The 24,739-nt window shown below is 49.7% G+C and overlaps 9 protein-coding genes across 9 annotated transcripts; 4 read left to right on the top strand and 5 right to left on the bottom strand.

Moving 5' to 3' along the window:
* The first annotated feature begins 4 nt into the window (after window positions 1–4).
* On the top strand, window positions 5–1,515 carry P174DRAFT_446257 (putative gamma-cysteine synthetase regulatory subunit). Its single transcript, XM_024828536.1, has 2 exons — window positions 5–133; window positions 222–1,515. The coding sequence occupies exons 1-2, from the start codon at window positions 111–113 to the stop codon at window positions 1,132–1,134; spliced, it is 936 nt and encodes a 311-aa protein (XP_024677350.1). The 5' UTR covers window positions 5–110; the 3' UTR covers window positions 1,135–1,515.
* On the bottom strand, window positions 1,340–2,173 carry bud32 (serine/threonine protein kinase BUD32; the record flags this gene model as incomplete). The annotated part of the gene is made up of 1 exon (XM_024832323.1): window positions 1,340–2,173. One exon carries the CDS (start codon window positions 2,171–2,173, stop codon window positions 1,340–1,342), a length of 834 nt encoding a protein of 277 aa, XP_024677349.1.
* A 10-nt stretch (window positions 2,174–2,183) lies between these two features.
* P174DRAFT_397693 (DUF218 domain protein) lies at window positions 2,184–3,623 on the bottom strand (the record flags this gene model as incomplete). Its single annotated transcript, XM_024823810.1, has 4 exons — window positions 2,184–3,125; window positions 3,178–3,229; window positions 3,287–3,394; window positions 3,514–3,623. The coding sequence occupies 4 exons, from the start codon at window positions 3,621–3,623 to the stop codon at window positions 2,598–2,600; spliced, it is 798 nt and encodes a 265-aa protein (XP_024677348.1). The 3' UTR covers window positions 2,184–2,597.
* A 275-nt stretch (window positions 3,624–3,898) lies between these two features.
* On the bottom strand, window positions 3,899–8,602 carry P174DRAFT_397690 (uncharacterized protein; the record flags this gene model as incomplete). Its single annotated transcript, XM_024823809.1, is given in 12 exon segments — window positions 3,899–4,407; window positions 4,461–5,045; window positions 5,112–5,353; window positions 5,403–5,806; window positions 5,867–6,414; window positions 6,480–6,582; window positions 6,953–7,439; window positions 7,523–7,638; window positions 7,699–7,871; window positions 7,925–8,185; window positions 8,215–8,535; window positions 8,552–8,602. The coding sequence occupies 12 exon segments, from the start codon at window positions 8,600–8,602 to the stop codon at window positions 4,315–4,317; spliced, it is 3,384 nt and encodes a 1,127-aa protein (XP_024677347.1). The 3' UTR covers window positions 3,899–4,314.
* A 1,231-nt stretch (window positions 8,603–9,833) lies between these two features.
* Window positions 9,834–12,422, top strand: sly1 (syntaxin-binding protein). Its single transcript, XM_024828535.1, has 4 exons — window positions 9,834–10,069; window positions 10,134–10,350; window positions 10,407–10,789; window positions 10,850–12,422. Exons 1-4 carry the CDS (start codon window positions 10,045–10,047, stop codon window positions 12,334–12,336), a joined length of 2,112 nt encoding a protein of 703 aa, XP_024677346.1. The 5' UTR covers window positions 9,834–10,044; the 3' UTR covers window positions 12,337–12,422.
* A 706-nt stretch (window positions 12,423–13,128) lies between these two features.
* On the bottom strand, window positions 13,129–14,502 carry preB (alpha-factor pheromone receptor STE2). The gene is made up of 2 exons (XM_024832418.1): window positions 13,666–14,502; window positions 13,129–13,600 (listed from the first exon to the last, which is right to left on the bottom strand). Exons 1-2 carry the CDS (start codon window positions 14,408–14,410, stop codon window positions 13,209–13,211), a joined length of 1,137 nt encoding a protein of 378 aa, XP_024677345.1. The 5' UTR covers window positions 14,411–14,502; the 3' UTR covers window positions 13,129–13,208.
* A 1,339-nt stretch (window positions 14,503–15,841) lies between these two features.
* P174DRAFT_455391 (spindle checkpoint protein MAD2) lies at window positions 15,842–17,287 on the bottom strand. Its single transcript, XM_024829320.1, has 8 exons — window positions 17,159–17,287; window positions 17,075–17,100; window positions 16,996–17,021; window positions 16,899–16,937; window positions 16,815–16,843; window positions 16,622–16,767; window positions 16,490–16,563; window positions 15,842–16,424 (listed from the first exon to the last, which is right to left on the bottom strand). The coding sequence occupies exons 1-8, from the start codon at window positions 17,205–17,207 to the stop codon at window positions 16,133–16,135; spliced, it is 681 nt and encodes a 226-aa protein (XP_024677344.1). The 5' UTR covers window positions 17,208–17,287; the 3' UTR covers window positions 15,842–16,132.
* Window positions 17,288–17,386: 99 nt separating this feature from the next.
* P174DRAFT_455390 (GTPase GUF1) lies at window positions 17,387–19,593 on the top strand. The gene is made up of 2 exons (XM_024829319.1): window positions 17,387–18,201; window positions 18,259–19,593. The coding sequence occupies exons 1-2, from the start codon at window positions 17,471–17,473 to the stop codon at window positions 19,520–19,522; spliced, it is 1,995 nt and encodes a 664-aa protein (XP_024677343.1). The 5' UTR covers window positions 17,387–17,470; the 3' UTR covers window positions 19,523–19,593.
* Window positions 19,594–19,783: 190 nt separating this feature from the next.
* On the top strand, window positions 19,784–24,607 carry P174DRAFT_414980 (DNA-directed RNA polymerase III core subunit RPO31). Its single transcript, XM_024824409.1, has 2 exons — window positions 19,784–20,069; window positions 20,158–24,607. Exons 1-2 carry the CDS (start codon window positions 19,975–19,977, stop codon window positions 24,422–24,424), a joined length of 4,362 nt encoding a protein of 1,453 aa, XP_024677342.1. The 5' UTR covers window positions 19,784–19,974; the 3' UTR covers window positions 24,425–24,607.
* Window positions 24,608–24,739: the final 132 nt, after the last annotated feature.

Raw genomic sequence — 24,739 nt, 5'->3', positions numbered from 1 at the left:
GTCTTATCAAGCGCAATTTGTCACCAATTTCCAAGCTCAACACAACTGCAAATAAATCAATATATCCGGCTTCTATTCCTTGTCTCCTGTCTATAATCAAGGAAATAGCCATGAAGCTGATACTATCCACCTCGTAAGTGGCAACATGCGGTCCTGCTGTGACTAAAGGACTACCCCTCTATCACCGGACGAGACTGATCGAGATGTGCTTCATTTCGCAGAAATCTCATGACGACCGGCGGTTCGTCCGTCATCAGACATCCAGGCACAACGAAATCGAACGTCGAGCTGATCAACGCTCTACGAGCGAACTTTCAGGCTGCGCAACAGCTTGCGGCCGCGGATGAGATCGAGACAAAACCCACGGAGAGATACAAGGCATGGACATCGATGCAGGATGATGCGCTTTACATTCCCGCAATCGATTTCTCGCAGCACGGGCTGGCGGAGGAGAGGTCGCAGTACGATATTACGGTGAAACTGTTCTTTCTACCCGGCATCCCGGTATCGAGACGGTGCGCGCATACGCGGCAGGCGATTGATCTGGTATTGAAAGAGCTACATGTGGATTCTATCGACCTGCTTATTGTTTCCTTCCCCGGGATTTTATTCGACGCGGAGGACGACAGCGAGGAAGAGGTGTCGTCGGATGACGGAAGCGAGGAGCCAGATGACTTTGACAGCATCATTCAGTCGTGGAGGACGCTTGAGGGGCTGCATGAGAAAGGCATGATTGCTCAGCTGGGTGTGGCGGAGTTTGGAAGCGACAGGCTCGCTCGGTTCCTCCCACATACCAAGGTCAAGCCGTCTGTGGATCAGATCAACCTCAAGGACTGCTGTGTCGTTCCCAAGTCGCTGATTCTCTATGCGAAGCAAGAGAATATCCAACTGCTTACGCATAACGACTGCAACGATATCCTGCCGGTAGGCACGACACGGGAGCTGCTGGGTCCAGGGGAGAAGGGCGCTGGGATCCTTGCGTCCGCTCCAGATGCCAACGACGGGATCAAAGGCGATGTTGAGCCACAATGGGTAGTCAAGTACACGGCGGTAGTCAAAGACCGCGGAGTGGTGGAGAACAAGGGATATTTTGCGCTGGCAGACGTAGGCACTTGTGTCAAGACGAGTTCATGAGAATATGCGGTGCTATTCAGTGAGATCTGTTTCTATTTTTGCAAAGTACACATTTTCTTCGTTGCATTGTGCGATAGAGCGTGGGCGCAATATCTTGGTTCTTCAATGATGACGAATGACTGCACGTGTATGTCGTTGCTCTTCCCATATCTCAAATGGACGACAGAGTCGTGGATATAGATCATGGATGCTTCGAGCAAGCTGCTCATCCAATCATACTTCTCTTACGACCTCTCATCCGCACTTCCTCTAACCGTTTCAACGCAGAGCTAGCGCCCTTGTAGCTTTCCTTATACCCGCTGAGGACCTCTTCGAAGAGCGGCTCAGTACGAGGATGGGTGCTACCAAACGCCCTCTCAAGCACGTATAGATCAACCGCGCGGTCTTCATCTTGCAGACTCTGACTAGCCAAGCCAAAATCGATCAGAACAACATCCCCCTCCATGGACGGATTTGTCTCGTCAGTAGCGGATTGCTGCTCCACATGACTAGGCGGTCGCAGGATGAGATTGCTCGTCGTCAGATCCCCATGGATAACACCAGCCTTGTGCAGTGCCCCGACAGCGTGACCAATTCTTCTCATCAGGCCTCGAACCCGCGCTTCTTCCTTTTTCAGTTCCTCCGCGCCCTGGCCAGCCTGGCTCCGCTTCATGTATTTCTCCCACCGCTCCAGTACGACTCGCACCACCAATCCGTCAATCCATTCCATCATCAACCAGGCCCCTCCGAATCCCTTTTCGCCAGTTTGGCCCTCCCAATCCAGCGCCAGCACCGCAGGGACATTGACGCCTTCCCGGACGAGTTTTACCAGGCACCGAGCTTCCTGCAGTATGCGCTGGCGTGTGAGCCGTCGGTCGAGAATCGGGTGGCGGTAGGGCTTTGACGGGCGGATCTTCAGAGCAGCTGGGGTGGAGGGTGAAAGGAAGACGGTCTTGTAGAGATGCGCTTCGGCGCCTTGGGTGAGCAATTGCGGTGGAGGGGTTGTGTTCGTGAAGGGAGGAGGGAGGGGAGGTGGTGTATATGGGTCCGCTGAAGCCATCGTTCGAGATTGATGTCGGTCTCTGTTAATGCTTCTAAGTGCTGCGAAATAGTAAGGTCGCGATCTAGAGTATTTTCAGGTGCTGCAGCTGGCCCAATGATGGTTGTGGATGTGGTTGTGATGAATCAGAGAAAAAGGGACGATTCTTGAAGGTGGGGCAGATGCGTGGATCACCGATCAATCGAGGTACGGCTTCATCCGTCCATACTACGATAAGTGACACGAGGAGCTCCAAAGCGAGGAAAGTCCTCAATTCTCTGTCTTGCTTCTTGGTTTGAATAGCCTCAAATTCCCATAAATTGCATTGGGCTGCAAAGATTCTATTGAGCCGTGGCCGACCTATATCCGCAGGGTTATGGCTCAGGCCGCTGGCGACGGGTAGTATGATATATTATCTACATTTCATGTGCATTACAGACGACGTTCAGTACCACGGCAGCTGATCCAGCTTCGGGAACAACTCATCACCGTTCACTCCCCCTTTCCAATGAAGCAGCTCCTCAACGACGGCCTCCAACTCCATGCCAACAAACAGTGCGTCTTCCATGCCAGGCTTCCATCCTCGTTTCACTCTCTTCGCAGCCAGCTCCTCACCGACACCATACGGATCCTGTCTCCACAGGCCAATCCCACTCTTCTCTTCCCCTGATATCAATGACGCCAGGGGCGTTACTTCCTCCGGAGGATTGATCCCCACGACAGCTCCGGAACACGAAGCTTGGCCCCCAGTCCTCAACCCAAGAGCCGGAAAATGACACTCCATGAAGCGCTGACGCTTGAACTCGTGCGTAACAACAGTGATCTTTGTCGGATACGCTCCAACGTACGATCTGAATCTGAGCAGAGAGAAAAGCACATTCTGATAGGAGTCCTTAGCGTTGGTTTCGGCTATGATTCGGTCAGGATCGATTCTGGAAGAGTAAGAGAAGTAATCATTGTCTTTGGCCAAATTCTGTCGGAGGACGTCAACTAATGTCTCGCCAGGAAGAACGAGATAGTCTCACATGATATGAGGTGCCTTCCGCTAAGTCTGTTCTGTCTTTCTTTGTTGGGCCTCTGTAAAGAATCAGCTACTACAAATCCGCCGGTGTGAGCTACTAGTACTCTACTTACCCGGACAACACCAGCAGTCCATATGGATCGTCCGCCACTGCTCGAAGACCAGCCTGAACATGTGCAGTGAATGTGGGCGTTTCACCCCTTTGGAAATGTTCAATCAACCTAGCCGTAATGCATATAGTTAGCACGCGAAAAGTAGATTTTACAGTGTACTCCATAGTATGTGGACAGGGCATTACGGGACGCTCAATTGCTTGGAATAGCCAAGCTACACATCTCACCATTCGTCCTCGGAGAGACCCTTTGTAGGTCCACCAATGTATATCGCATGACAGCAAACAACTATTAAGTGATTGCAGGCTGATATCTGGAAGCTTGGTGACCTTTCCATCGCTTTGGCCAAGACGTGTGAAAGTTGTGGTTGACAAGACTATCGATAAGCGGATGCTAATTTTGGAGATATTTTAAAGAATCAATGACTGCGGCGCGCTCATGAAACATCGCATGATCCCTTCTCATCAACAAGATCCCGACTTTACTCGATTATATGCAAGCCCAACCCTCTCATCGGAGGGCTCAGTTGGCACTGAATTATCAAAGCAGACCATCGGACAAGGTACTTCTACTTTGTATATTCAGTATGCAAATTTTAATATGAAAATAAGCCTTGGAATTGAGTGAATAATCTATCGTACAGTACACGTTCGCGTGTTTATGGAACAATTGAAAAAAGACCCGCCCAGATATATGAGGTGGTGCCGTAGAAACTAGTCGCAAAAGGAATCCGAAAAGCATCACAAAACTCCATCTCATGACCATATCATGACCATATGTGCGATGCTCAGATGAGAAACATGACGCTGACCTGACAAATGCGAAGGTGGGAAAAAATAACCACCGCAGAATGAACGCCGTGGGTTTGGCAGAGGATTTCACATCCATTTTGTCAATGTGCAACCATAGTAAAGTGAAAAAGACATCAGGACTATGCGTTAAACTGATGCAATAATTAAGGCCCTGCGCCGTGTGAAGTAGATCTTTCCGGAGGGTATCATAAAAAGAGAGTAGCAAAGGAACGGGAATCAACTCAGAGGATCATGGCGGAAGGTGCAGTTGTCGCCCTTGAGACACTTTCCTTCGCGCCAGTATCGGCAAGGGACTAATCCAGCCTTTGGCTATTACAGAGTCAGCGATATGTTTGCAAATCAGGTCTCGGCAGGATACTTACGTGCTTCTTGTTTGGTGCTCCAAACTTGCTTCGCTTGGCGTAGCCAAATCTATCATCACCGGATTCTTCGGATCCATCAGTCTCACGCATACGCTTGCGCTCCGGGTCTTCGTAGTGTAGGCCAGAAGGTTGAGATGAACCAGCCTGCTGATTTTGGTTGGCGAACTGTGAGATTATCGCAGCGAGATTCGGCGCCATCGCCGGTTGCGATGGTGGGACTTGGGGTACAATAGGCGCAGGCGGCATCTGTTTTTGCGCACTCATGACAGCCAATATTTTCTGGAAATCGAGGCCCTGCGTCGCTGGTGCCTGAGAAACGGCTGGGAACTGGGGAATTTGTGGAACTTGAGGCTGCTGCTGGCGGAACATGCTGATGGTCCGCTCCAGGTCAGACATGGGCGCCTGTGACGCAGGCTGAGGTGGTGGCGGCGGCGGCGGCGGCGGAGTAGACTGTTGCTGCGATGCATTCTGGATGATTTTAAGCAAGTTCGAGATGTCGAACTGGTTGGTTTGAGCAATAGGCGGCGCAGCTGCAACAGGGGCCGGCTTCGGGTTGACCGCTGCGTAATATCGTTCTTGTCGAACCTAGAAACATGAATATCAGAAGCCCGCACAAAAAGTTGCCTGACAAGGAAGAATTGGATGTTTTACCTTGATGTGATCCGGCAATTCTCCGAAGGTAGTCACTTCAGCCACAGGTTCATCAGCGTCAGTCTGGGGCGGCTCCTTTGGCGAGGGAGGAATATCCGCGGGAGACGTGTAGAAAACCATGAGCGTATTAGCTTCCCGATGATCCTGGGCCTGCTTCTCGGGACTAGAAGGCTCTTGCGTGCCACCTCGTTTGAAGTAGTTTCTGGAGCGATCCTCAGATGCCATGTCGCCTTTGTCAATTTCTAGATGCCGTTAGCAAACATCCCATACCTTGCGTCAATACCAGCTTACCAGAAGGCTCTGTATAGTCCATCAAATTCTCTTCGCGAATGACGCCATCATCGTCATCTTCCAAGTCTTCAAGATCTCTGTGCAGTTTAAGGGCACTACCCTCTCCTTTGATGTCACCAATTTCTCCCTGTGATCGATCACCCGGTCCTAGCTCCTCGTCAGGGTCGTGGGTGAAGAGACGGACTTCCGTAAGAGACTCGTCAGGTTTCCACGTAACGCGCAATTTTCTTCGAGCCTCCTTGCGAAGTCGCCTCTGGCGTTCTTCTTCGGATTCAGGGGGTCGATCCTCAGCAGGCTCAACTGATTCAGGGTCCTTTTGCTTATTAAGATCTGCCATAATATCGCCAAAGGAGAAAGTAGGTCTAGGAGGTGGCGCCTGAGTTTCTTTCTTTTCGGCCGGAGGGCTGATCATTGTTAGCATCATTTCTGAAGGCCCACATACAGGAGCCTCGCATTCTGCGTACCTTGTTTTCGCTGCGGCAGCTGCGGCGGCAGCGCGCTCCGCATTCGAGGTGCCTGGTCGTTTGGAAGCAGAAATCAAGCTACCAAAAAGGCTTGTAGGCTTGGGAGCGATAATGTTTGCCTTCGGACGCGAGAAAGCTGCAGCAGATTTGTTTTCCTGAGCTGTCTCTTGCGGGCGCTTGACAGAGCCATTAGTGTTAGCGTTGCCCGCCTTTGCACTAGGCTTGATATTGGATGTTACAACCATCCGCTTCGAAGCATCTTGGCCATTGGTTTCTCCTTCCCGAGGCCTCTTCGAACCAGTGATTTCGGGACGGGAATTAATTGCAGGTGCTGCTTCAGAGGCAGAGCTCTTGGTCGCCGACCCCTCTTTAGCTGCGGGCTTAGTCGCCTCCTGTTTTCTTTTCGTGGAAGCAGCAGCATTATCTAGGATCTTCTGAGAGAGCTCCTTGACAGTGGGACCCCCCTTCTTCACGAAACGGGGTAGAAGTTTGGCAATATTGGTTTTTTGGAGTACCTCCTCGTCCACGGTGCCAAAGCGTGCGAGTAACTATATTTCAGACGCTCTTAGTCCCTATGTCGAACCGGAAGCCTAAATAAAAATGGGTGATGTACCTTGAGTATATTAACCGTGAATGCCCCATCCACGTCGGACGCTTGATGCCGATCTAGAAGAAAGGAATACATGGCAGCGAGCGCCATCGGATGTTCTCCCAACCTGAACCTCCATGTTAGCCATTCAGAACCCGGAAATGTGTAACTGATAAATGCAAATTTGGAAAGAATCCGAGGTACATGCGACAGATTCAGCCAACTCTAACGGGTCAAGGTTAGTTCGTTGGCATTTCAGCGCTTCCTCAAGATCGATATTAAGAGCCCAGTTGAGAACCACAGAAAGGGATTTTATCCTTCTGGTCCTCGGGCACAGAGCGATTAATCGCTCGTACTAACAATCATCTTCTAAGAAGGCTTCCTGACCATCGACGCTAATAGATTACGGGGACAGATTTCTCGATTCGTTTCTGACTTCTAAGGCCATAACGACGGAATTTGTGAAGAACAAGAAAAGAAAAAGATAAAGGACATACTTCTCAACGATAGCCGGGTGGCCTTTTTCAAGAGTGGTACCGACAACCACATCCATCAGGCGACGTTGCAGGACAACATCCTTCTTGAGCTGGGCTGCTCTGTCGTTCTCATCTTTGTTCTCTGCCATCTTCATCGCTTGACTGCTTTCTTTCCACGCATCCCTCACACGTTTGACAACGTCTTTAAATGCAACTAAAGCATTTTTGACCTTATCAGCGTTGGGTCTGCGATTGCGTGGCGACCAGACGGCTTGAAGAGTATCGTATTCCACAGCAGCCTCCGGTTCACTTGGTCGTGTCGCCGGTATGGGGGATGGCTCTTCGGGAAATTGAATTTCTAGGTCGGAGTCATCAGAAGTCTCGCTTTCCGATGCCGAAGACTTCTTCGCAAGTGTTGTTGATTTCTTTGACACTGTCTTTGTGCGAGCTTTCTTCTTCGGCGGTTCAGTTGGTTTTACCTGCAAAGTTGAGTCCACAGAATTTTGACCTGAATATTATTGATATTAGCTATTTAGTCCAATAAGGCCACCATGAAGGCAGATGGAGAGGGAAATGCCGCGGACCACATACCGTTGACTTGGAAAGTTCCTTCAAAAGCATTTTGACCGGGAATAGGTCGATTATTACTTGTACTCTGACCCATAACAGATGGTACTTGCAAGTCGTTCTCGAAGAAGTTAAACAGCCTAGCACGGACTGTAAGTTGATGCCTTTACTTGAAGAATTTATGAGGGTTTAGAACTTACTTCCCATCATCGGGCCGGCCATAGTCAGCTGAATTCACGTACAGAAAAGGGTTTTGGAGAGAAGAAGTTTGATTAGAAGAAGACTGCTGTGCGGGATTAAGAATCTGAGGATTGATGGTGGGGTCGTCGGTAACGTTTGTAGCTGGCTCAGTATAATTGGTCATAAAATTCATCTACTGTATGTCAGTGAAACGTCCTTGAGATGATCAGTCCTCTGTCTTCTTACCGAGTTCCCGTCGGAGTATCCGGCAGGAAGCGAGTACGATGCAATAGGCGTTTGATGTGCGACAGACTGGTAATGATTTTGCTGGGAAGTCTGCGATCGAGGGGCCTGCGGTGAATTTGATTGAGAGAAGGCATCTGGGAGCGACATGTGCTGAGAAGAATAAAAGTTCTGAGGGAATGAGTAAGATTGATATGGAGGGTTGTCCGTTGCAGGGAGAGGCCGTGAATCGAACGTCACCTGGCCAGGAGGATATCGGTGAACCTGATGATACTGAGCGGGCACCCCATGACCTTGTGGAGCTGGCGAAAGTATCTGTTGTTGTTGTTGTTGTTGTTGTTGTTGTAGTGAATTCTGTTGCCACGACTGAGGAGCTGACGATGAATAGATGCCATGATCATGCTCTTGATGTGATGGCACTTGGGTCCTTTGCTGATGCTGTTGACTGAAGATCGGATGGTCCCAGCTGATCCCCATTGACTGAGTTTGTTGTTGCCGATGTTGTTGTTGCTGGTGCGACTGATGCAGCTGCTGTTGGGTGGGGTGTGGATGTTGGTGTGGAGGATCGGGACCGGGATATAACGAATCCAGATTGTTCCAATATTCGGGCTGAACTGAGCCAGGAGTTACTGAGCTGCGATGCAAGCCAGGCATCATGCCCTGTGACGAGGGACGATCCATTTTGTGCTTAATTTGCCCGTTATAACAGACGCTGGCTTTGATCGCAGGTTGTAGTTGTTATTGTACTAAACGGGTAATCAAATAAGGTCACATGTACCCACGTGCTTAGGATACCCAATATAGTAAAGTTCAGTTGCCGCTTTTCTCGGGTCGTAGTCGGCAGGAGCCGGGTGGAGCACTTGAAGGAGCAACGAGGGATTTAATTGGTTGACTGCTCAAGCCAACGGCAGCGCAGCTGATTGAGGTGTGAAAGAACGGTTTGGAGAACTTGATACGTCCAGATTGAAAGCGGTCAAGCCAGGAGAAAAACCAAGAGATTCCCGCCTTGCAGTGAGCGGCCGCAGGAGCGAACCTTGAAGAACCGAAGGCGTTGTTGTCAAGCAAGTTTCTTTGGGTGCACTCCGTACGGTATGGCCGACCAGTGTGGCAGTGATTATCCACCCGCTTCGGAGAGCCTACCTTAGGTACCTTAAAATGACCTGGACTTGCTGGTAGGGATACTGTAGCGGCCACAGGCTGGTAAAGGTTTGTGTCTGCAGTTCCTAAAGGTGTTGTCCTGCAAGTCACGTTCAGATCTTCCGACCGTCTTGCGCCTTTTAGAAGCACCTTAGGTACCACACAAATTGGTCAACACTTCCTTGCTTCGAATACACCGACCAGTATTAAGGTAGAGGTTGTGGTCTGTTCCTTTTGTTCCTGGAATTCACTGCTCCCACTTCCTTTGTTCCTTAATCCCCAGCCTTGTGTTTTGCTTCCTTATTATGCGCCCTTTGTCACTTTGACCTGCCTTGCCCACCTTTTTCTGTCGGGCAGACGCGACCAGTCAGCTCGAACTGCTAGTCCTAGCGGACTTATCTTTCCTCTAAACCTGTCTTAAAGATAAAAGAAAGAGGTTTTATACAAAAAACCACCCTGAATAGCAGTTCAGTAGCATAGTAATTCGCTTTACGAGGATGGTTGAGAGAATAGGGATGGGTTGTTGTTGGTCGTGGTGATGAGGTAGAACTGAAAAAGCCGGGCGGCTCACGGGCGGTCCTGGTGATATTAGGGTGATTTCTCTGCTACTCCTGTTTGAGCCTAGTTGTTGTCATGTGATCGTCCCAGCCACGGTTCCCCCCAATTCGACAACATAGTTTGCTCTGTTTGTTCGAGCTAAGGGAGAAACAACCTAGCCCGGGATTATGTCAGCTCCAACAATTGGGAGCATCTCAGGATGCCAGGTGGAGAGATACCGCGATAACATCATAGTACGGTCGTTGGTTATTCTTGGATTCCCCTGAGAGTTCAGGGTGAATGCAATAAGGAATTTATTTTTATTATCTCTGCGACTTGATCTTCTTCGTTCCTCGCAATACAGGTGGACGTGTCATGGTTCGAGTATAATTGCTTGATTTGTTTGAAACAGCGCATGTGCAAGTGAACATACCATGGGGTCTCACGCAATGTCTCTGCGAGACCGTCAGGTCGGTAGGTTTCCCGATGCATTGAAAATCATTCATTGAGTATAACAAGCCGCTAACCGGCCTCATAGCGTCTATTCAGAAGATCCTCAATTTGAACCACGAGCCCCACGCCACGGATGATGCCCCTCACGATATATCAGCTCAAGGTCTCATCTCCACGCCTATTCTCAATGAAGATGGCGATCCTATTTGGAAGGTCTTAGTGTTCGACAACATGGGCCGAGATGTCATCAGCAGCGTGCTTCGTGTAAATGACCTTCGAGCTTGGGGTGTCACTATTCATTTGTAGGGTCCTTGTGGTGCAAGGAGCATAGAATTGCAGCTAATCGTTCGTTTTCAAGGAATCTCAACTCTATCAGATATCCCATCCCTGATGTCCCCGTCGTATACCTCGTCGAGCCGACTCCTGCAAACATCCAAGCAATTACGAATGATCTGTCCCGTGGACTTTATTCTCCTGCCTATGTGAACTTTCTCTCATCCATACCTCGGCCGCTTCTTGAAGACTTCGCGTCTCAAATCGCTTCCACCGGTACCGCGGAGCATGTTGCTCAAGTCTATGACCAATACTTGAATTTCATCGTGGCCGAACCAGACCTCTTCAGCTTGGGACTAGGCAACGACGCATATTGGAAGATTAACAGCGCCAAAACGAGTGATGAAGAGTTGGACGGCATTGTTGACAAGATCGTTAGCGGGCTGTTCAGTGTCAGTGTTACTATGGGTATGTTTCAAACCTCTCCGCGCTCGAGAGTCCGCTGTTGATCATTCCTGGGATAAACAGGTGCAATTCCAATCATTCGTTGTCCGAAAGGCGGAGCGGCAGAGCTGATCGCCACAAAGCTCGACCGTAAACTACGTGATCACATTCTGAATTCCAAAGACAACCTGTTCTCCAGCAACAAGAAAACCGCCGCAGGAGTACCTTCTTCACGACCTGTCTTGATTATCGTCGACCGTAATGTGGACTTGGTACCCATGCTGTCGCATTCATGGACCTACCAATCATTAGTACAAGACGTGCTTCAAATGCGGCTCAACCGGATAACCATCGAAACTCCGATTGACGAGACAAACCCTACCAAGGGCGTGACAAAGAAAGTATACGATTTAAACAGCAATGATTTCTTCTGGAAGCGTAACGCTGGAGTACCTTTTCCTCAGGTGGCGGAAGATATCGATGCTGAATTGACGCGCTATAAAGAAGACGCAAATGAAATCACGAAGAAGACCGGGGCTTCTTCTATTGAGGACTTGCAGAATGACACCAGCGCTTCTGCGCAGCACCTCAAAGCTGCAATTACCCTGCTCCCTGAGCTGCGGGAACGCAAAGCCATTCTAGACATGCACATGAATATAGCAACTGCACTGCTCAAGGGGATCAAAGACCGTCAGCTTGATAATTTCTTCGAGCTCGAGGAGAACATTACGAAACAATCAAAAACACAGATCCTGGAATTGATTAATGACCCTGCGAAAGGCAGCAACCCGACTGACAAGCTCCGGTTGTTCCTTATTTGGTTCCTAAGCACAGAAACAGACCTATCCCGCGCAGACTTGAGCCAATTTGAAGAGGCTCTCACTCGCGCAGGAGTTGAGGATATCAGCCCACTGACCTACGTGCGCCAGGTTCGAGAGCTCACCCGGATGACCATGATGACGACTGCCGCACCGCAGCAGCAGTCCTCGGATTTGTTCCGTGGATTCTCATCGCTTTCCAACCGCCTCACTGACCGCATAACTTCCGGAGCATTGGGTGCTAATTTCGATTCTCTCATTTCCGGCGTTAAGAATTTCCTCCCTGCCAACAAAGACCTCACTCTGACCAAGATCACCGAGTCCATCATGGATCCGTCCTCAGCCTCCAGTTCTGCAATTGCAAAAACAGAGAACTATCTCTATTTCGACCCGAGGAGCGCAAACGCGCGTGGAGCTATACCCCCGGCATCTGCGGCTCGCAATCCACAAGCCCCAGGAGCCCTTGGAGGTGTGGAACGAGGGACCAGCGCGACTTTTGGCCAACGTCGCCAGGCATTCAACGAAGCAATCGTATTCACCGTCGGCGGAGGTAGCATGGACGAATACGGCAATTTGCAGGACTGGGTGCGCCAAACCAGCGGACAGCCGGGCGACGGTGCAGGGGCCGGCATTCGTGCTGGAGCAGGAGCTATGGGTGGAGCTAGACGAAGAGTCGTCTATGGCAGTACGGATTTGATGAATGCTAATGAATTCCTGACGGAATCGTTGTCCAAACTTGGCCGAGAAAGTTGATTCGAATCAGCTTTCTCCATGGAAGAAACCAGTTTGGTTTGTAAAGAAATAGATTCGTCTCTTAATGTTACATACCTTAATAAATATCGTACGTTATCACGACTCCGCTGCCTCTATTATAATCAAATACAAGCAACAGAATGGCTAGCTAGTTGGTATGGATTGATTTTTATTTGGCTTATCGAAATTAGTAGTCATTTACGCCTACGCACCTCACCAAGCCGCTAAAATATATGTTAAAACTCCACAGATTCGAGAGTGTCACAGCATGTCTAAAGTATAGTACCTTTAGTGTAAATCTCGACAGTAAATGACAAATTAGATGTATTCGAAATCCAGCTCATTCTTAATTCCTCCCAGGGGGTTCCACTTCTGTGAAGGGGTCCCTTGCAAGGCCGCTTCTACTACATACTTCTCCAAAGCTGATTCATTATCTAAAAGATAACTAAAGGGAGGAAATTCCTTAGTTTCTCTGTCTTGCCTTCTTGGAGCTATCGCAAAGTTCGTCTTAATGTCTACCTACAGCTGAGAATTGTGACGTGCGGTTTGCAGTCTAGTTGAGAATTCCTGGTTCATGTGAATCTTACAGTCCATACGGTATTGCAAATGCCTGTCAATCTGGTCTAAAGTCCTTGAAGATTATTTGACTTGAAGCTACTAAAGTGAATCCCCCAGCAGGACGATGAAGATGAAGTGATAGCCCACGCAGCATCAACGCGAAAGTACAGCAAAGAAAGGAAAAGAAACAAAACGGAAGGAATTAGTATTATGATGACACAACCGGCGTTGCAGCATATGGCCTGTATCGACTGAAAGAGAGAAAAGCCACCTGGCAAGACACCTGGCAAGAAAACTCCAAATAAATCAACCGCTTAGGCATTCCTCAAATGTAATGACTGCTCAAATATCCCGTTGGCACCCTTTCGGAAGCTGTGGATGGAGATGTCATGCGCCACCGAAATGCCGAACCCGTTCTCCGGATCCTGCTGGGGTTTACTGGTTGACTGCTCTGAGTAGCATGTGGTGTTCGGCGAAGTCATGGGGGAGCTGACACATTGGGTGGGCTTGTCTCTCGTGGCGCCGTCAGAGGAGAGTATGTTCCACAGGTGGTGACGAGACTCGGTGGAGCGCGCGGTGGAGTTTGCCTGGTCAAGGGCGAATCCAGCCCAAATGGAGGAAAGAGGGAGCGAGATGATGACGAGGGTTAGGACGTTATGTGAGAATTCCGGGATTCTGCTGAAATACTGGCAAATGGCGAAAATGGCTTGATGGAGTCTTGATCAGTATAGTCCTTTTTCATTGAATGATGCGATCTTCTTCGGGGCTTACCTGGGATGGTCATGGTTTGGCAACCCATAATAAAGATGACCCTCATCGGACCGAATTGCTTCACTCCCAACCTCTTTCGCATTTTGATGGCGAGGCCAAGCTTGATGACGAAGACGGCGCAGAAAAAGCAGATGCTGACGGTTGTCACGATGTTAGTGGCACTCTCTAGCCAATCCAGGTGGTCCATGGTTCCTGCGTGCATGATCACCATGCAGTTCAGCACCGAGTAAGTCAAGCGAACCCCGATCGGAACAAGGGCAGCAAGCGTCGAGGCACCAAGTAGCAGGATCCGATACCGACGACGGAGATTGGAGCAGACAACCTGCACCTGAAGCACCAAGGAGGCCTCCACGCAAATAAGGACTATGGTGAAGGACACAGATGCCATGACTTGGCCGGCATAAGCACCGCGTGACACTCTGGAAAAGTCGCCAGCCAGCAACGCATACATCCTAGCAAATCCGGTGGAGAAATAGCTGAGCTGGCATCCCAGACGTATAATGTTGGCAAGTAGCGCAGTGACGTTCAGAACGAAAACGGATGAGATGCGCTTTTCTGGTCTTGTCAGCAGCAAGAGGACTAGGAGGAGCACAGCGCATGCGCCGAGCTGAGCGCCATAGTTGATGCTGAGGCGAATCATGTAGTGCAGGTAGTCGTCCGCTAGTGCCAGAGATGAGATTACCGTCGTCCCGTCGGACTGAGTCAGAGTGATGTTCTGCGTCCAAGGATCAAATGTTGAGTTCATATTTTACTGTGATCGATCCAGCGATCAAGGAAGTGCCAAAGTCTTGTATATGTGTCAGCCGATAGAGCTGCTTGAAGATGCGGATGGGCCCAGAAGACGAAGTCGAGCACCAGGTCCAAGGGTGTCTAGATATGGAGCTTGAGCATTGTAGAAGTCAGGATCGAGGCCGAAGTATAGCAGCTGGCTATCTAACCTGCGGTGACGGTCCGTCTGAACACTCGGAGGCATCACCCGAAACAAACAATATATGGAACGGCCAGGGAGACGTGGGACAATATTTAGATGACATCGCGGTGGGCCCCGGTTCACAAAAGCGTTGATCATGACATTGTCCATATTGACAAGCTGAAAGAGAATGACCAGAATTGCCGAGACCTGATTGTGATGAGGTCGAGATGAACAATATCAAGGCGGGAGGCAAGAACAATATCAAGACGGACAGACAAAGAACATGGCCCACGGAGAACGTCAACCTTGGCCCCATCGGGATTCACCACTGACAAGCAGCCATCACTGTCAATTTGCAAGGCATTTCATCACGACACCATCGGCATTGGATTTTGACAGTCTGATTAGCGGCAGATGCCTCGTTTCCGATGAGGACCCCGGTACGATGTATGTCTTGTCGAGTAGTTTGAGATAGGGGCAGATGTAGACCGGGTCATTTCATCAAGCCAGTTCAAGAACAGGAGCTTCAACCCTGCATCGATGATGTCTCAGTGTCTCAAGAACCTTTTATGTTTGATTGCGTTTCCTCCTGATGAGCTGCCTGATGTCGGCGTCTTCAACCCGCAGAGGCGATCACTGCGGTAATATGCTGCGTGGGCTATCACTTCATCATCCTGCGGGGGATTCGCTTTAATAGCCTTCAAGTCAATAATCTTCAGGAATGGACTAGATTGAAGATATTCGCACTATCATAGTGGACTGCATAATTCAGATGGACCAGGAGGAAACCGCACGTCGTAATTCTAAGCTGTAGGTAGATGTTGATGTTACATTTGACAGATTGGGAATAGTGAGGTCAGTCTCAGTGACCAAGATGAGCTTCGTGATAGCTCCAGTAGATTTCAACCACCGACGTAGCTAAATCAAATATTGACGCGTATCAACTGGATTATCTATCAAGATAGAATCTGGATCGACAGGAGATCCTCCAAGTTATAGCTGGGGGAGAGAAACGCGTGATCTTTCTACTGCGTCAACCAGACCCTGGAGATCAGTTCCATGCCGATTTGCTGCCAGATATCTGCAACTTGCTTTGCTTCCTTAAGGTAGCATCTAGATGACCCTTGGCATCTTGGCCATAGATAAATGGAGCCATTTGACCTGCTTTCGTGATCTCTTTGGTCTGCAAGCGTCCTCTTCTCTGCTACCTCCTCCTCCTAACATCTCTTATGAAGAAATAGTGTTCAACTAGTTTGCACGTTGAATGAGTAGTAATAGGGGCTTTAGGGATAAGCTCGATCTGACTCTGCCAAGCCGTAGGGGTCCCTGGACAGCTTCCTTCTGTAGCTTCTACTATGAGCTGCAAGAGCGCAGGGTATGGCTCAGGCCGCTGGCGACGGGTATGTGCATTCACTATTCCAAAGGACATTCCACATCGCTTTTGCATTAAAGAAATTGAAAGCCATCACAAAGTGTAGATAATCCAGCTGTGTAACTCCCTTTCCTGAACGCCATCCTACAAGAATAATTTACCCAAATTTGGACAATACGCGGTCATTCGGCCAGGCGATAGCTAACCAGCGTCTCCACTCTGTGGTTATTCGTACTGAAGCTTCGCAGCTGCACTTTCTCGGCATTCTTAATCTCTTTGGCATCGCTGTCGCCCCATTCGACGGGCACCTCCGAGTCTGCGTCAGCGTAGACGAGGACGTTGAATGTGCAGTCTCCGTCCAGAACTGGGAGGAAGGTGACCGAGGCCGTAATTTGGCGGAAGATAGCCTGTATCTCTTCCTGGATTTCTTTCTCTGTCTTCTCAACCGCAGTCGAATCTTGGATCTCCGGCTCTCTGTTGCACAGACAGGTTTCATTAGTATCGTGGGTGTTGGACGTGGGAGGAAGAGGCAGACATACCCCGGAGTGGCATTCTCCTTATCAGCAGATTTTCGAGAAGTTTGGCTTCTGGTATGCTTTCGGAATATTTGGACCTGATAATAATCGAATTCTGATGAGCCTCTGCGCGCATCCATTCCGGGACTGCCTTACATCAAACTGCCATCTTTCGACGTGCTCCCCAGTCTCCTTATCTGTGATCACCACAACAAGTTTCGATATCTTGCCTCCAAGCATCCACTTGTTTAACTGCGACATAATTTTCTTGATGTAGGCCTTGACCTGGTCGTCGGCGGTAACTGGGCTCGATCAGCGAGAGTTGCGGGTAGCGAGGGAATGGACCAACCGAGCATATTGAGACCATATTTCTTGACACTGTATCCGCATTAGATCAATTGTCTACGACTATCGTGGGCGGGCGTGAACTGACGTTGTAAAGTCTTCTGGTGGATATACCCCTCGTTGAAACCTAGGAGCCAAAGCGATAAGTATGCGTTGCACCCATCCTCAAGCGCACATCAACATACAGGATGGAGTTTATCGAGTATTCAAACTAAAACTTGTCAACCAGTGTCCCCTCCATCCAGATCGATGGAATTGACTCACGAATTCTGCCACGAGCTTCGCCGAGCCTGTCATAAATGAGTGAGCTTCAAGAAGCAATCAACAACGGCCAAACTCGGGTCTCACCTTTGATGGAGAGCTTGTGCACCTTGGATCTATCTTTCGTTGCAGACATTTTCGGCGTATTTTGATCAAACTCGGAGGTTGTAGATGGGTTTGCTCGTTCGTGGGGTCTCTTGACTGGTCAAAAAAGAGGGCAGCTTTTGTTTACCTCGATAGTCACCGCAGCAATCCGTTGTTCCACCGCCCGCGGCCACAAGTACTTTTTCTCCGCAGCAAGCGATTCGGTGCCGCACCTTTTTTGTCGGAATCGGCAATCGACGCCTTGAATCCTCATCTCAAAAGGCATTCTATTCCCATGCCATTGCAGTACTCCAGATGCGAGGATGCCTGCAGTTAGCCAGATGGCTGAGCGCTGCACCGAAAGGCACAGCTACAAGCCTGCCCAGGGCGCCATTCGTCCTTGCTAACGCTCCCCGATTTTTCACCAGCTCCGCTTCTCGCGCCGGATCGAGATCAACCGCTACCAAACCGGTATCCGACCTCGAGAACAGAATAGCAGCGATTCCAATCGAGCGATACAGGAACTTTTGCATCGTCGCCCATGTCGACCATGGCAAAAGCACACTTTCCGACCGCCTGCTTGAACTGACAGGAACGATCGAGCCCGGCTCGAACAAACAAGTGTTGGACAAGCTTGACGTGGAGCGTGAACGTGGTATCACAGTGAAGGCGCAAACCTGCTCGATGATATACAATCACGATGGTGAAGACTATTTATTGCACCTGGTTGATACTCCAGGCCACGTGGACTTCCGTGCAGAGGTATCACGCAGTTATGCTAGTTGCGGAGGAGCATTGCTCCTGGTCGATGCCAGTCAAGGAATCCAGGCACAGACCGTTGCGAACTTCTACCTCGCTTTCGCGCAGGGCTTGGAATTGATTCCAGTCATCAACAAGGTAGATTTGCCCTCGGCTGACCCAGAGCGGGCTCTTGAGCAGATGAAGAATTCTTTCGAGCTCGACACTGAAAACGCGGTGATGGTTTCAGCCAAGACAGGCCTCAATGTTGCAAAATTACTTCCGACAGTTATTGAGAAGATCCCAGCGTATGGCTATTTCCCTGTCTATCTTCATAAGCTGCTTCCGTTACTGACTCTTAACAGCCCCATCGGCGATTGCAAGAAGCCACTGCGAATGTTACTCGTCGACTCCTGGTACGATTCCTACAAAGGCGTAATCTGTCTGGTCCGCATCTTCGACGGTGAAATTCGGGCTGGTCAGCAGGTCGTGTCGTTTGCGACGGGTCTTAAGTACTACGTTGGCGAGGTTGGCATCATGTATCCAAACGAAACACCACAGAGCGTGCTCCGTGCTGGCCAAGTTGGATACATCTACTTCAACCCTGGTATGAAACGAAGCAAAGAAGCGAAGATTGGTGACACATTTACAAGGGTTGGGTTTGAGAAAGCCGTTGAACCGCTTCCGGGCTTTGAGGAGCCCAAGTCGATGGTTTTTGTGGCGGCTTACCCGGTGGATGCAGACCATTTTGAGCACTTGGAAGACAGTATCAACCAGCTCGTGCTCAACGACAGGAGTATCACCGTGCAGAAGGAGTCATCAGAGGCTCTTGGCGCAGGCTTCAGACTGGGATTCCTAGGCACACTGCACTGTTCTGTGTTTGAGGATCGCTTGCGTCAGGAGCACGGTGCTAGCATCATCATCACACCTCCATCGGTACCTGTCAAGATCATTTGGAAGGACGGAAAAGAAGAGATCATTACCAGCCCGGCCAAATTCCCGGAAGACGAAGAACTGCGCTCCAAGGTGGCTGAGATTCAAGAGCCCTACGTCCTGGCTACACTGACCTTCCCCGAGGAGTACCTTGGCAAGGTCATTGAACTTTGTGAGGCAAACAGAGGTGAGCAGAAGAGTTTAGAGTATTTCACAGCGACGCAGGTTATTCTTAAGTATGAGCTGCCTCTTGCTCAACTGGTCGATGACTTCTTCGGCAAGCTCAAGGGGTCCACCAAAGGCTACGCAAGCCTGGACTATGAGGAGTCCGCTTGGCAAACAGGGAACATCGTCAAGCTGCAACTCTTGGTTAATAAGGCGCCTGTCGATGCTGTTGCTCGCATCGTCCACTTGAGTCAAGTGGAAAGGCTCGGACGACAATGGGTGACAAAATTCAAGGAGCATGTCGATCGACAACTGTTCGAGGTTGTGATCCAGGCTGCTGTTGGTAAAAAGATCGTCGCCCGAGAGACGATCAAACCCTACCGAAAAGATGTCTTGGCCAAGCTCCATGCTAGTGATGTCAGTCGGCGCCGGAAACTGCTGGAGAAGCAGAAAGAAGGACGAAAGAGACTCAGGGCTGTTGGAAACGTGGTGATTGAGCACAAGGCGTTCCAGGCCTTCCTCGCCAAATAAACGCTTGAAGTGCTTCCGCATCTGTAGAATAGTATCATCCTGTCTATGTTGTATATCTATTTATATTTGTCATTCAATATACCCCTGTCTATATCTACTGCGCATTTACAATACTATCAGCAAAACTGTCAATACCAATCTCCATGTTGGATGAAATTCTGGATGTTGATTGGTCGGAACCTTGAGGGGCCAGAGCTGGAGCTTCTGGCCGCAAAAAAGTTCGTCGCCGACCCCGCCGCCGCAACGATCTGAACAACTTCTCCTCCTTCAACGGTCGCATTTTCTCTTCAGCTCCTTTCTTGTCAAGATTCACCATCGCAGCGGTCTCGCTTATCTTTATATCACGGGGCATTTTCCGTTTGGAGCATAATATACGCGCCCACAGCGTGGCCGTCTGCAGCTCGGTTTAGTCATTTGTGGCTCATTGCCATGATCAGCTCTTGACAACGGCAATGCAGCCTCCAGAGGGTGTGCAGGTCGATCTGGGCAAGGCCCAGGTCATAGACCGCGTCCCCAAAGTTATAAAAGAATTAAAATTCGGTGTACTGTATGAATGGCCTTGTTCCGCTTTCAGAGACTTACTGTCATGGTGTTGGATGATCGGAGTGTGACTAATTCTGGATTCGGTGTAACAGGTCCAACGACGACATAGTCAGCCAAGCTGTAGTGGAGGTCTCCGATCGAAAGTTCTTCGATCTCGAACATGACAGAGCGGTGGTTTCCCACGGTCCTCTCGATGGTCGCATGGGTATCTCAAGCAAGACCGCCACTTGCCAAACGTGCGGTGGCTCTCTTCAGGTCTGCAACGGCCATTTCGGCCATGTGAGACTCGTCCTACCTGCCTTCCATGTCGGATACTTCAAACGTGTTATCAGCATTCTGCAGGAGATTTGCAAGGAGTGTTCGCGCATTCTGCTGCCCGAGGCAGAGCGACGTGCTTTTCTCCGCGAGATGCGTCGGCCGGGGTTGGACAATCTTCGACGGTTACAGATCGCGAAACGTATCAACGAACGCTGCCGGAAGACGCGGACCTGTGAGGCGTGTGGCGCTATAAATGGCGTGGTTAAAAAGGCCGGTAACAGTGCGCTCAAAATCACACACGACAAATTCCGTGCCTTCAATGTGTCTACATCTGTGAAAAAGGTTCCACCGCCCAGCAAAATTGTCTTCGACCGTTCTTTCGATGAAGCTAGGACTTCGAACGCAGAGGTAGAGAAGCACTACAAGAAGGCTCAGGATGATATGAATGCCCTGCGTGTTCTCAATCTGTTCAAGAAGGTCTCCGATACCGACTGTGAATTGCTTGGACTGAACCCGAAGGAAGCCAGACCTGAAATGTTCCTCTGGCAATTTATTCCCGCGCCCCCAGTGTGTATTCGTCCTTCCGTTGGCCAAGACGCTGCTTCCACCGAAGATGACTTGACAGCCAAGCTGGGAGATATTGTCCAGAGTAACATCAACCTGAAGAATGCCCTTATGAAAGGAGCACCCGTTCAAACTATCGTGGAATGTTGGGACTACATGCAGCTCCAGATTGCTGTTTATATCAACAGTGACGTCCCTGGTCTCAACAAGGCAGATCTAGGCAAGCCTATTCGAGGTTTCGTGCAGCGTCTGAAGGGAAAGCAAGGACGATTTCGTGGTAATCTTTCTGGGAAACGAGTTGATTTCTCCGGTAGAACTGTTATTTCGCCTGATCCCAATCTACGAGTCGATGAAGTTGCCGTCCCAGAATTAGTGGCGAAGAACATGACCTATCCCGAAGTTGTCACCCGCTACAACAAGGAGAAACTGCAGCAAAGGGTCCGAAACGGAACAAAGAAATGGCCAGGAGCGAACTACATTATCAAGAAGGGTTCGGATTTCAAGCTGTTTTTGAAATACGGTAATCTCAACATGATTGCCGATCAGATTCAAGAAGGAGACGTGATCGAGCGTCACATCGAGGATGGCGATATCGTCCTTTTCAATCGACAGCCGTCTCTTCACAAGCTCAGTATCCTCTCTCACTTCGCCAAAGTTCGCCCGCATCGGACATTCCGGCTCAACGAGTGTGTCTGCAATCCGTACAATGCTGATTTCGACGGTGACGAGATGAATCTCCATGTACCCCAGACGGAAGAGGCGAGAGCCGAAGCTATGGAGCTGATGGGTGTGAAGAACAACTTGGCCACTCCGAAGAACGGAGAACCCATCATCTCTGCCATCCAAGATTTCATTAGTGCTGCCTATATCCTAAGCAGTAAGGATAATTTCTTCGACCGTCGGTCCTTTACGCAGATTTGTCTCTATATGCTGGGTCCGGAAACCCGATTTGATCTTCCTCCGCCTGCTGTCCTCAAGCCCCAGATGCTGTGGACTGGAAAGCAGGTCTTCAACATCCTCATGCGTCCCAGCAAGGACGACCCTGTCCTGGTTAACCTTGACGCCGCTTGCAGAGAATTTAAACCGCCAAAGGATGGTCGGCCAAAAGACCTGGATCCAAACGATGGCTGGCTTGTCATCCGTAACTCCGAAGTCATGTGTGGGGTGATGGACAAGTCCACCATTGGTTCCGGAAAGAAGGACAATGTCTTTTACATTATGCTCAGAGATTTCGGTCCCGCGGCCGCCGCCGAGGGTATGAACCGCTTGTCTAAGCTATCTGCGCGTTGGTTCACAAACATGGGATTTTCTATCGGTATCACAGATGTCTACCCCAGTGAAAGTTTGGTACGATCAAAGAATGAGCTCGTCGAAGCGGCTTACGCGCAGTGTGACGAAGTCATTGCCAAATATAAGGCTGGAACACTTGAGAAATACCCCGGTTGTGATGAGTTGCAGACTATGGAGAACCAACTGTCTGGTATTCTCAGCAAGGTCCGTCAACAGGCAGGTGACGAGTGTATTGCTCAACTCAGCAAGTACAACTCTCCTTTGATCATGGCTACTTCAGGATCGAAGGGTTCCAGTATCAACGTCTCGCAGATGGTTGCCCTCGTCGGTCAACAAATTATCGGTGGTCAACGTGTGCAAGACGGTTTCCAGGACAGAACACTACCCCATTTTCCGAAGAACGCTCGACAGCCTCCGTCAAAAGGTTTCGTGCGCAACAGTTTCTTTTCAGGACTGTTGCCTACTGAGTTCATTTTCCACGCAATGTCTGGTCGTGAAGGTCTGGTCGATACTGCTGTCAAGACAGCAGAAACTGGTTACATGTCCCGTCGTCTCATGAAGTCTCTCGAGGACCTTTCCAGTAGATACGATGACACCGTCCGAAACTCTTCAGATGCCATCGTTCAGTTCCAATATGGCGACGACAAGTTGGATCCTGTCGATATGGAAGGTAAAGCCAAGCCTGTCCACTTTGACCGGACTTTCATCCACGCTGAGTCGATCACGTACGATAATGACGAGCGGAGTCTGCTTCCACACGAAATTATGGAAGTATGTGAAGAGATGCTTTCCAAGGAGCGTGCAAAATTGGTTCGCGAAGATCTCCTGGGCAATAAGCTTCCGTACATGGACAGAAGTGACCACGGTGTTGATCAATTCGAGAGCGCGCGTGACTTCCTTGAGTCAATTCAGCAATACATCTCCACCAAAGCGGACAAGCTGATCTCTCGTGGCGGCGATATTGACCCGTCGGACGAGAGGAGCCAGAAGGGCTTGAACCACACCGGAAAGCTGACAGAGAAGACCCTCAGAACCTTCATTACGTCATGTTTGATGAAGTATAAGAAGGCTCAGGTCGAGCCTGGCCACGCCGTTGGTGCTGTTGGTGCGCAGTCGATCGGTGAACCGGGAACTCAGATGACCTTGAAGACCTTCCACTTTGCCGGTGTCGCTGGTATGAGCATTACTCAAGGTGTTCCCCGTATTAAGGAAATTATCAACGCATCGAAGGAGATCAGTACCCCTGTTATCTCCTGTGATCTCGTCACCAAAGACAATGTCATCGCGGCACGTATTGTCAAGGGACGCATTGAGAAGACGTACCTGAGGGATATTATTCACTATGTCCGAGAAGCCTGGACTGGCAAGGAGGCCTACCTTACTGTCAAGATTAACTGGGAGACCATTCAAAACCTGGCGCTTGAGCTTAAGATCAGGAACATCGTCGACGCCATCAAGAACCACAAGCGTTTCAAGGCCGATGATCTGAAATTCCGAAGCACCAATTCTCATATCCATATCTACATGGACATTGACCCTGCCAGCAAAGCATCTCTGTCCAAGACTGAAATTGCAGCAACCAGTGCTGATCCTTTCCTCCGCCTCAAGCATCTCAAGCGCATCCTTCCCGATATACAGGTGCTTGGTCATCCGCAAGCAAGCCGCGCCATCATCCGGACCGACGATACATCCAGCACCAATACACTGCTTGTTGAAGGTTACGGGCTCAAGGAGTGCATGACCACACTTGGTGTCAATGGTCTCCGCACGTCTACCAATAACGTCATGGAGATGCGTGATGTTCTTGGTATCGAAGCGGCCAGAGTCACAATTGTCCAAGAAATCAGCGAGGTCATGAAGGACATGGGCATCGATCCTCGTCATATGCAACTTCTTGCTGATGTCATGACGTACAAGGGCGAAGTCCTTGGTATCACTCGTTTCGGTCTTGCGAAGATGCGTGACTCTGTCCTGCAACTGGCTTCCTTTGAGAAGACTGCGGACCATCTGTTTGATGCTGGTGGTGCTGGTCGTACCGATCTTATCGAGGGTGTCTCCGAATGCATCATTATGGGTAAGACGGTTAGTCTGGGTACCGGCGCCATGGAGGTCGTGCGTAAATTGAACTTCTTCGAGGGCCAGATTGGTCGGAAGAAGACCACTTTTGAAGACGTCTGGACCGAGGTCTACGAGGAGCCTGCCGATGCTCAGAAGGGGAGAAGAGTCAGAAGGAAAATCCGAGCTTAATCTCTTTATTCCGATGACGTTCTCTTGAGGGTCCATGAAGGGAGAGGAGCGAAAAAGTTTGCATTCTACGGCGTTGGGTACTCTTTGATTGTACATGTAGTATTATCTTTTCTATGCATTAGCGATACCGTTAACGACAGTGATGGATGGCGGCGTGGCTATTTGACCTCTACTATTCTCATCTTTGTCGATAGTCAATTCGATGACTTATCTCAGAACTTTCCATCATATCAATTATTATGACCGGTATTTTCTCGATATTTGATGCATTCAAGCTGCCCTTGGCCTTCCACAGGTACCACATGTAGATCGCGG

The sequence above is a fragment of the Aspergillus novofumigatus genome (assembly GCF_002847465.1).
Source record: "Aspergillus novofumigatus IBT 16806 chromosome Unknown P174scaffold_12, whole genome shotgun sequence".
Taxonomy (NCBI): domain Eukaryota; kingdom Fungi; phylum Ascomycota; class Eurotiomycetes; order Eurotiales; family Aspergillaceae; genus Aspergillus; species Aspergillus novofumigatus.
The sequence above is the reverse complement of the archived record's forward strand: the minus strand, read 5'-3'. Positions and strand labels throughout refer to the sequence as shown.

Bases quoted from the DNA above. Each gene is read 5' to 3' on its own strand.
- sly1 (XM_024828535.1), top strand. From the start codon at position 10,045: ATGTCTCTGCGAGACCGTCAGGTCG. The intron at 10,070-10,133 runs GTAGGTTTCCCG...CCGGCCTCATAG, and splicing joins TCTGCGAGACCGTCAGGTCG to CGTCTATTCAGAAGATCCTC. The intron at 10,351-10,406 runs GTAGGGTCCTTG...TTCGTTTTCAAG, and splicing joins TGGGGTGTCACTATTCATTT to GAATCTCAACTCTATCAGAT.
- P174DRAFT_455391 (XM_024829320.1), bottom strand. From the start codon at position 17,207: ATGTCTGCAACGAAAGATAGATCCAAGGTGCACAAGCTCTCCATCAAA. The intron at 17,022-17,074 runs GTGAGTCAATTC...GACAAGTTTTAG, and splicing joins CGAAGCTCGTGGCAGAATTC to TTTGAATACTCGATAAACTC. The intron at 16,425-16,489 runs GTATGTCTGCCT...TCTGTGCAACAG, and splicing joins AAGGAGAATGCCACTCCGGG to AGAGCCGGAGATCCAAGATT.
- P174DRAFT_414980 (XM_024824409.1), top strand. From the start codon at position 19,975: ATGCAGCCTCCAGAGGGTGTGCAGGTCGATCTGGGCAAGGCCCAGGTC. The intron at 20,070-20,157 runs GTATGAATGGCC...TCGGTGTAACAG, and splicing joins GAATTAAAATTCGGTGTACT to GTCCAACGACGACATAGTCA.
- preB (XM_024832418.1), bottom strand. From the start codon at position 14,410: ATGAACTCAACATTTGATCCTTGGACGCAGAACATCACTCTGACTCAG. The intron at 13,601-13,665 runs GTAAGCCCCGAA...GACTCCATCAAG, and splicing joins CCAAACCATGACCATCCCAG to CCATTTTCGCCATTTGCCAG.
- P174DRAFT_446257 (XM_024828536.1), top strand. From the start codon at position 111: ATGAAGCTGATACTATCCACCTC. The intron at 134-221 runs GTAAGTGGCAAC...TTCATTTCGCAG, and splicing joins AAGCTGATACTATCCACCTC to AAATCTCATGACGACCGGCG.
- P174DRAFT_455390 (XM_024829319.1), top strand. From the start codon at position 17,471: ATGCGAGGATGCCTGCAGTTAGCCAGATGGCTGAGCGCTGCACCGAAA. The intron at 18,202-18,258 runs GTATGGCTATTT...GACTCTTAACAG, and splicing joins GTTATTGAGAAGATCCCAGC to CCCCATCGGCGATTGCAAGA.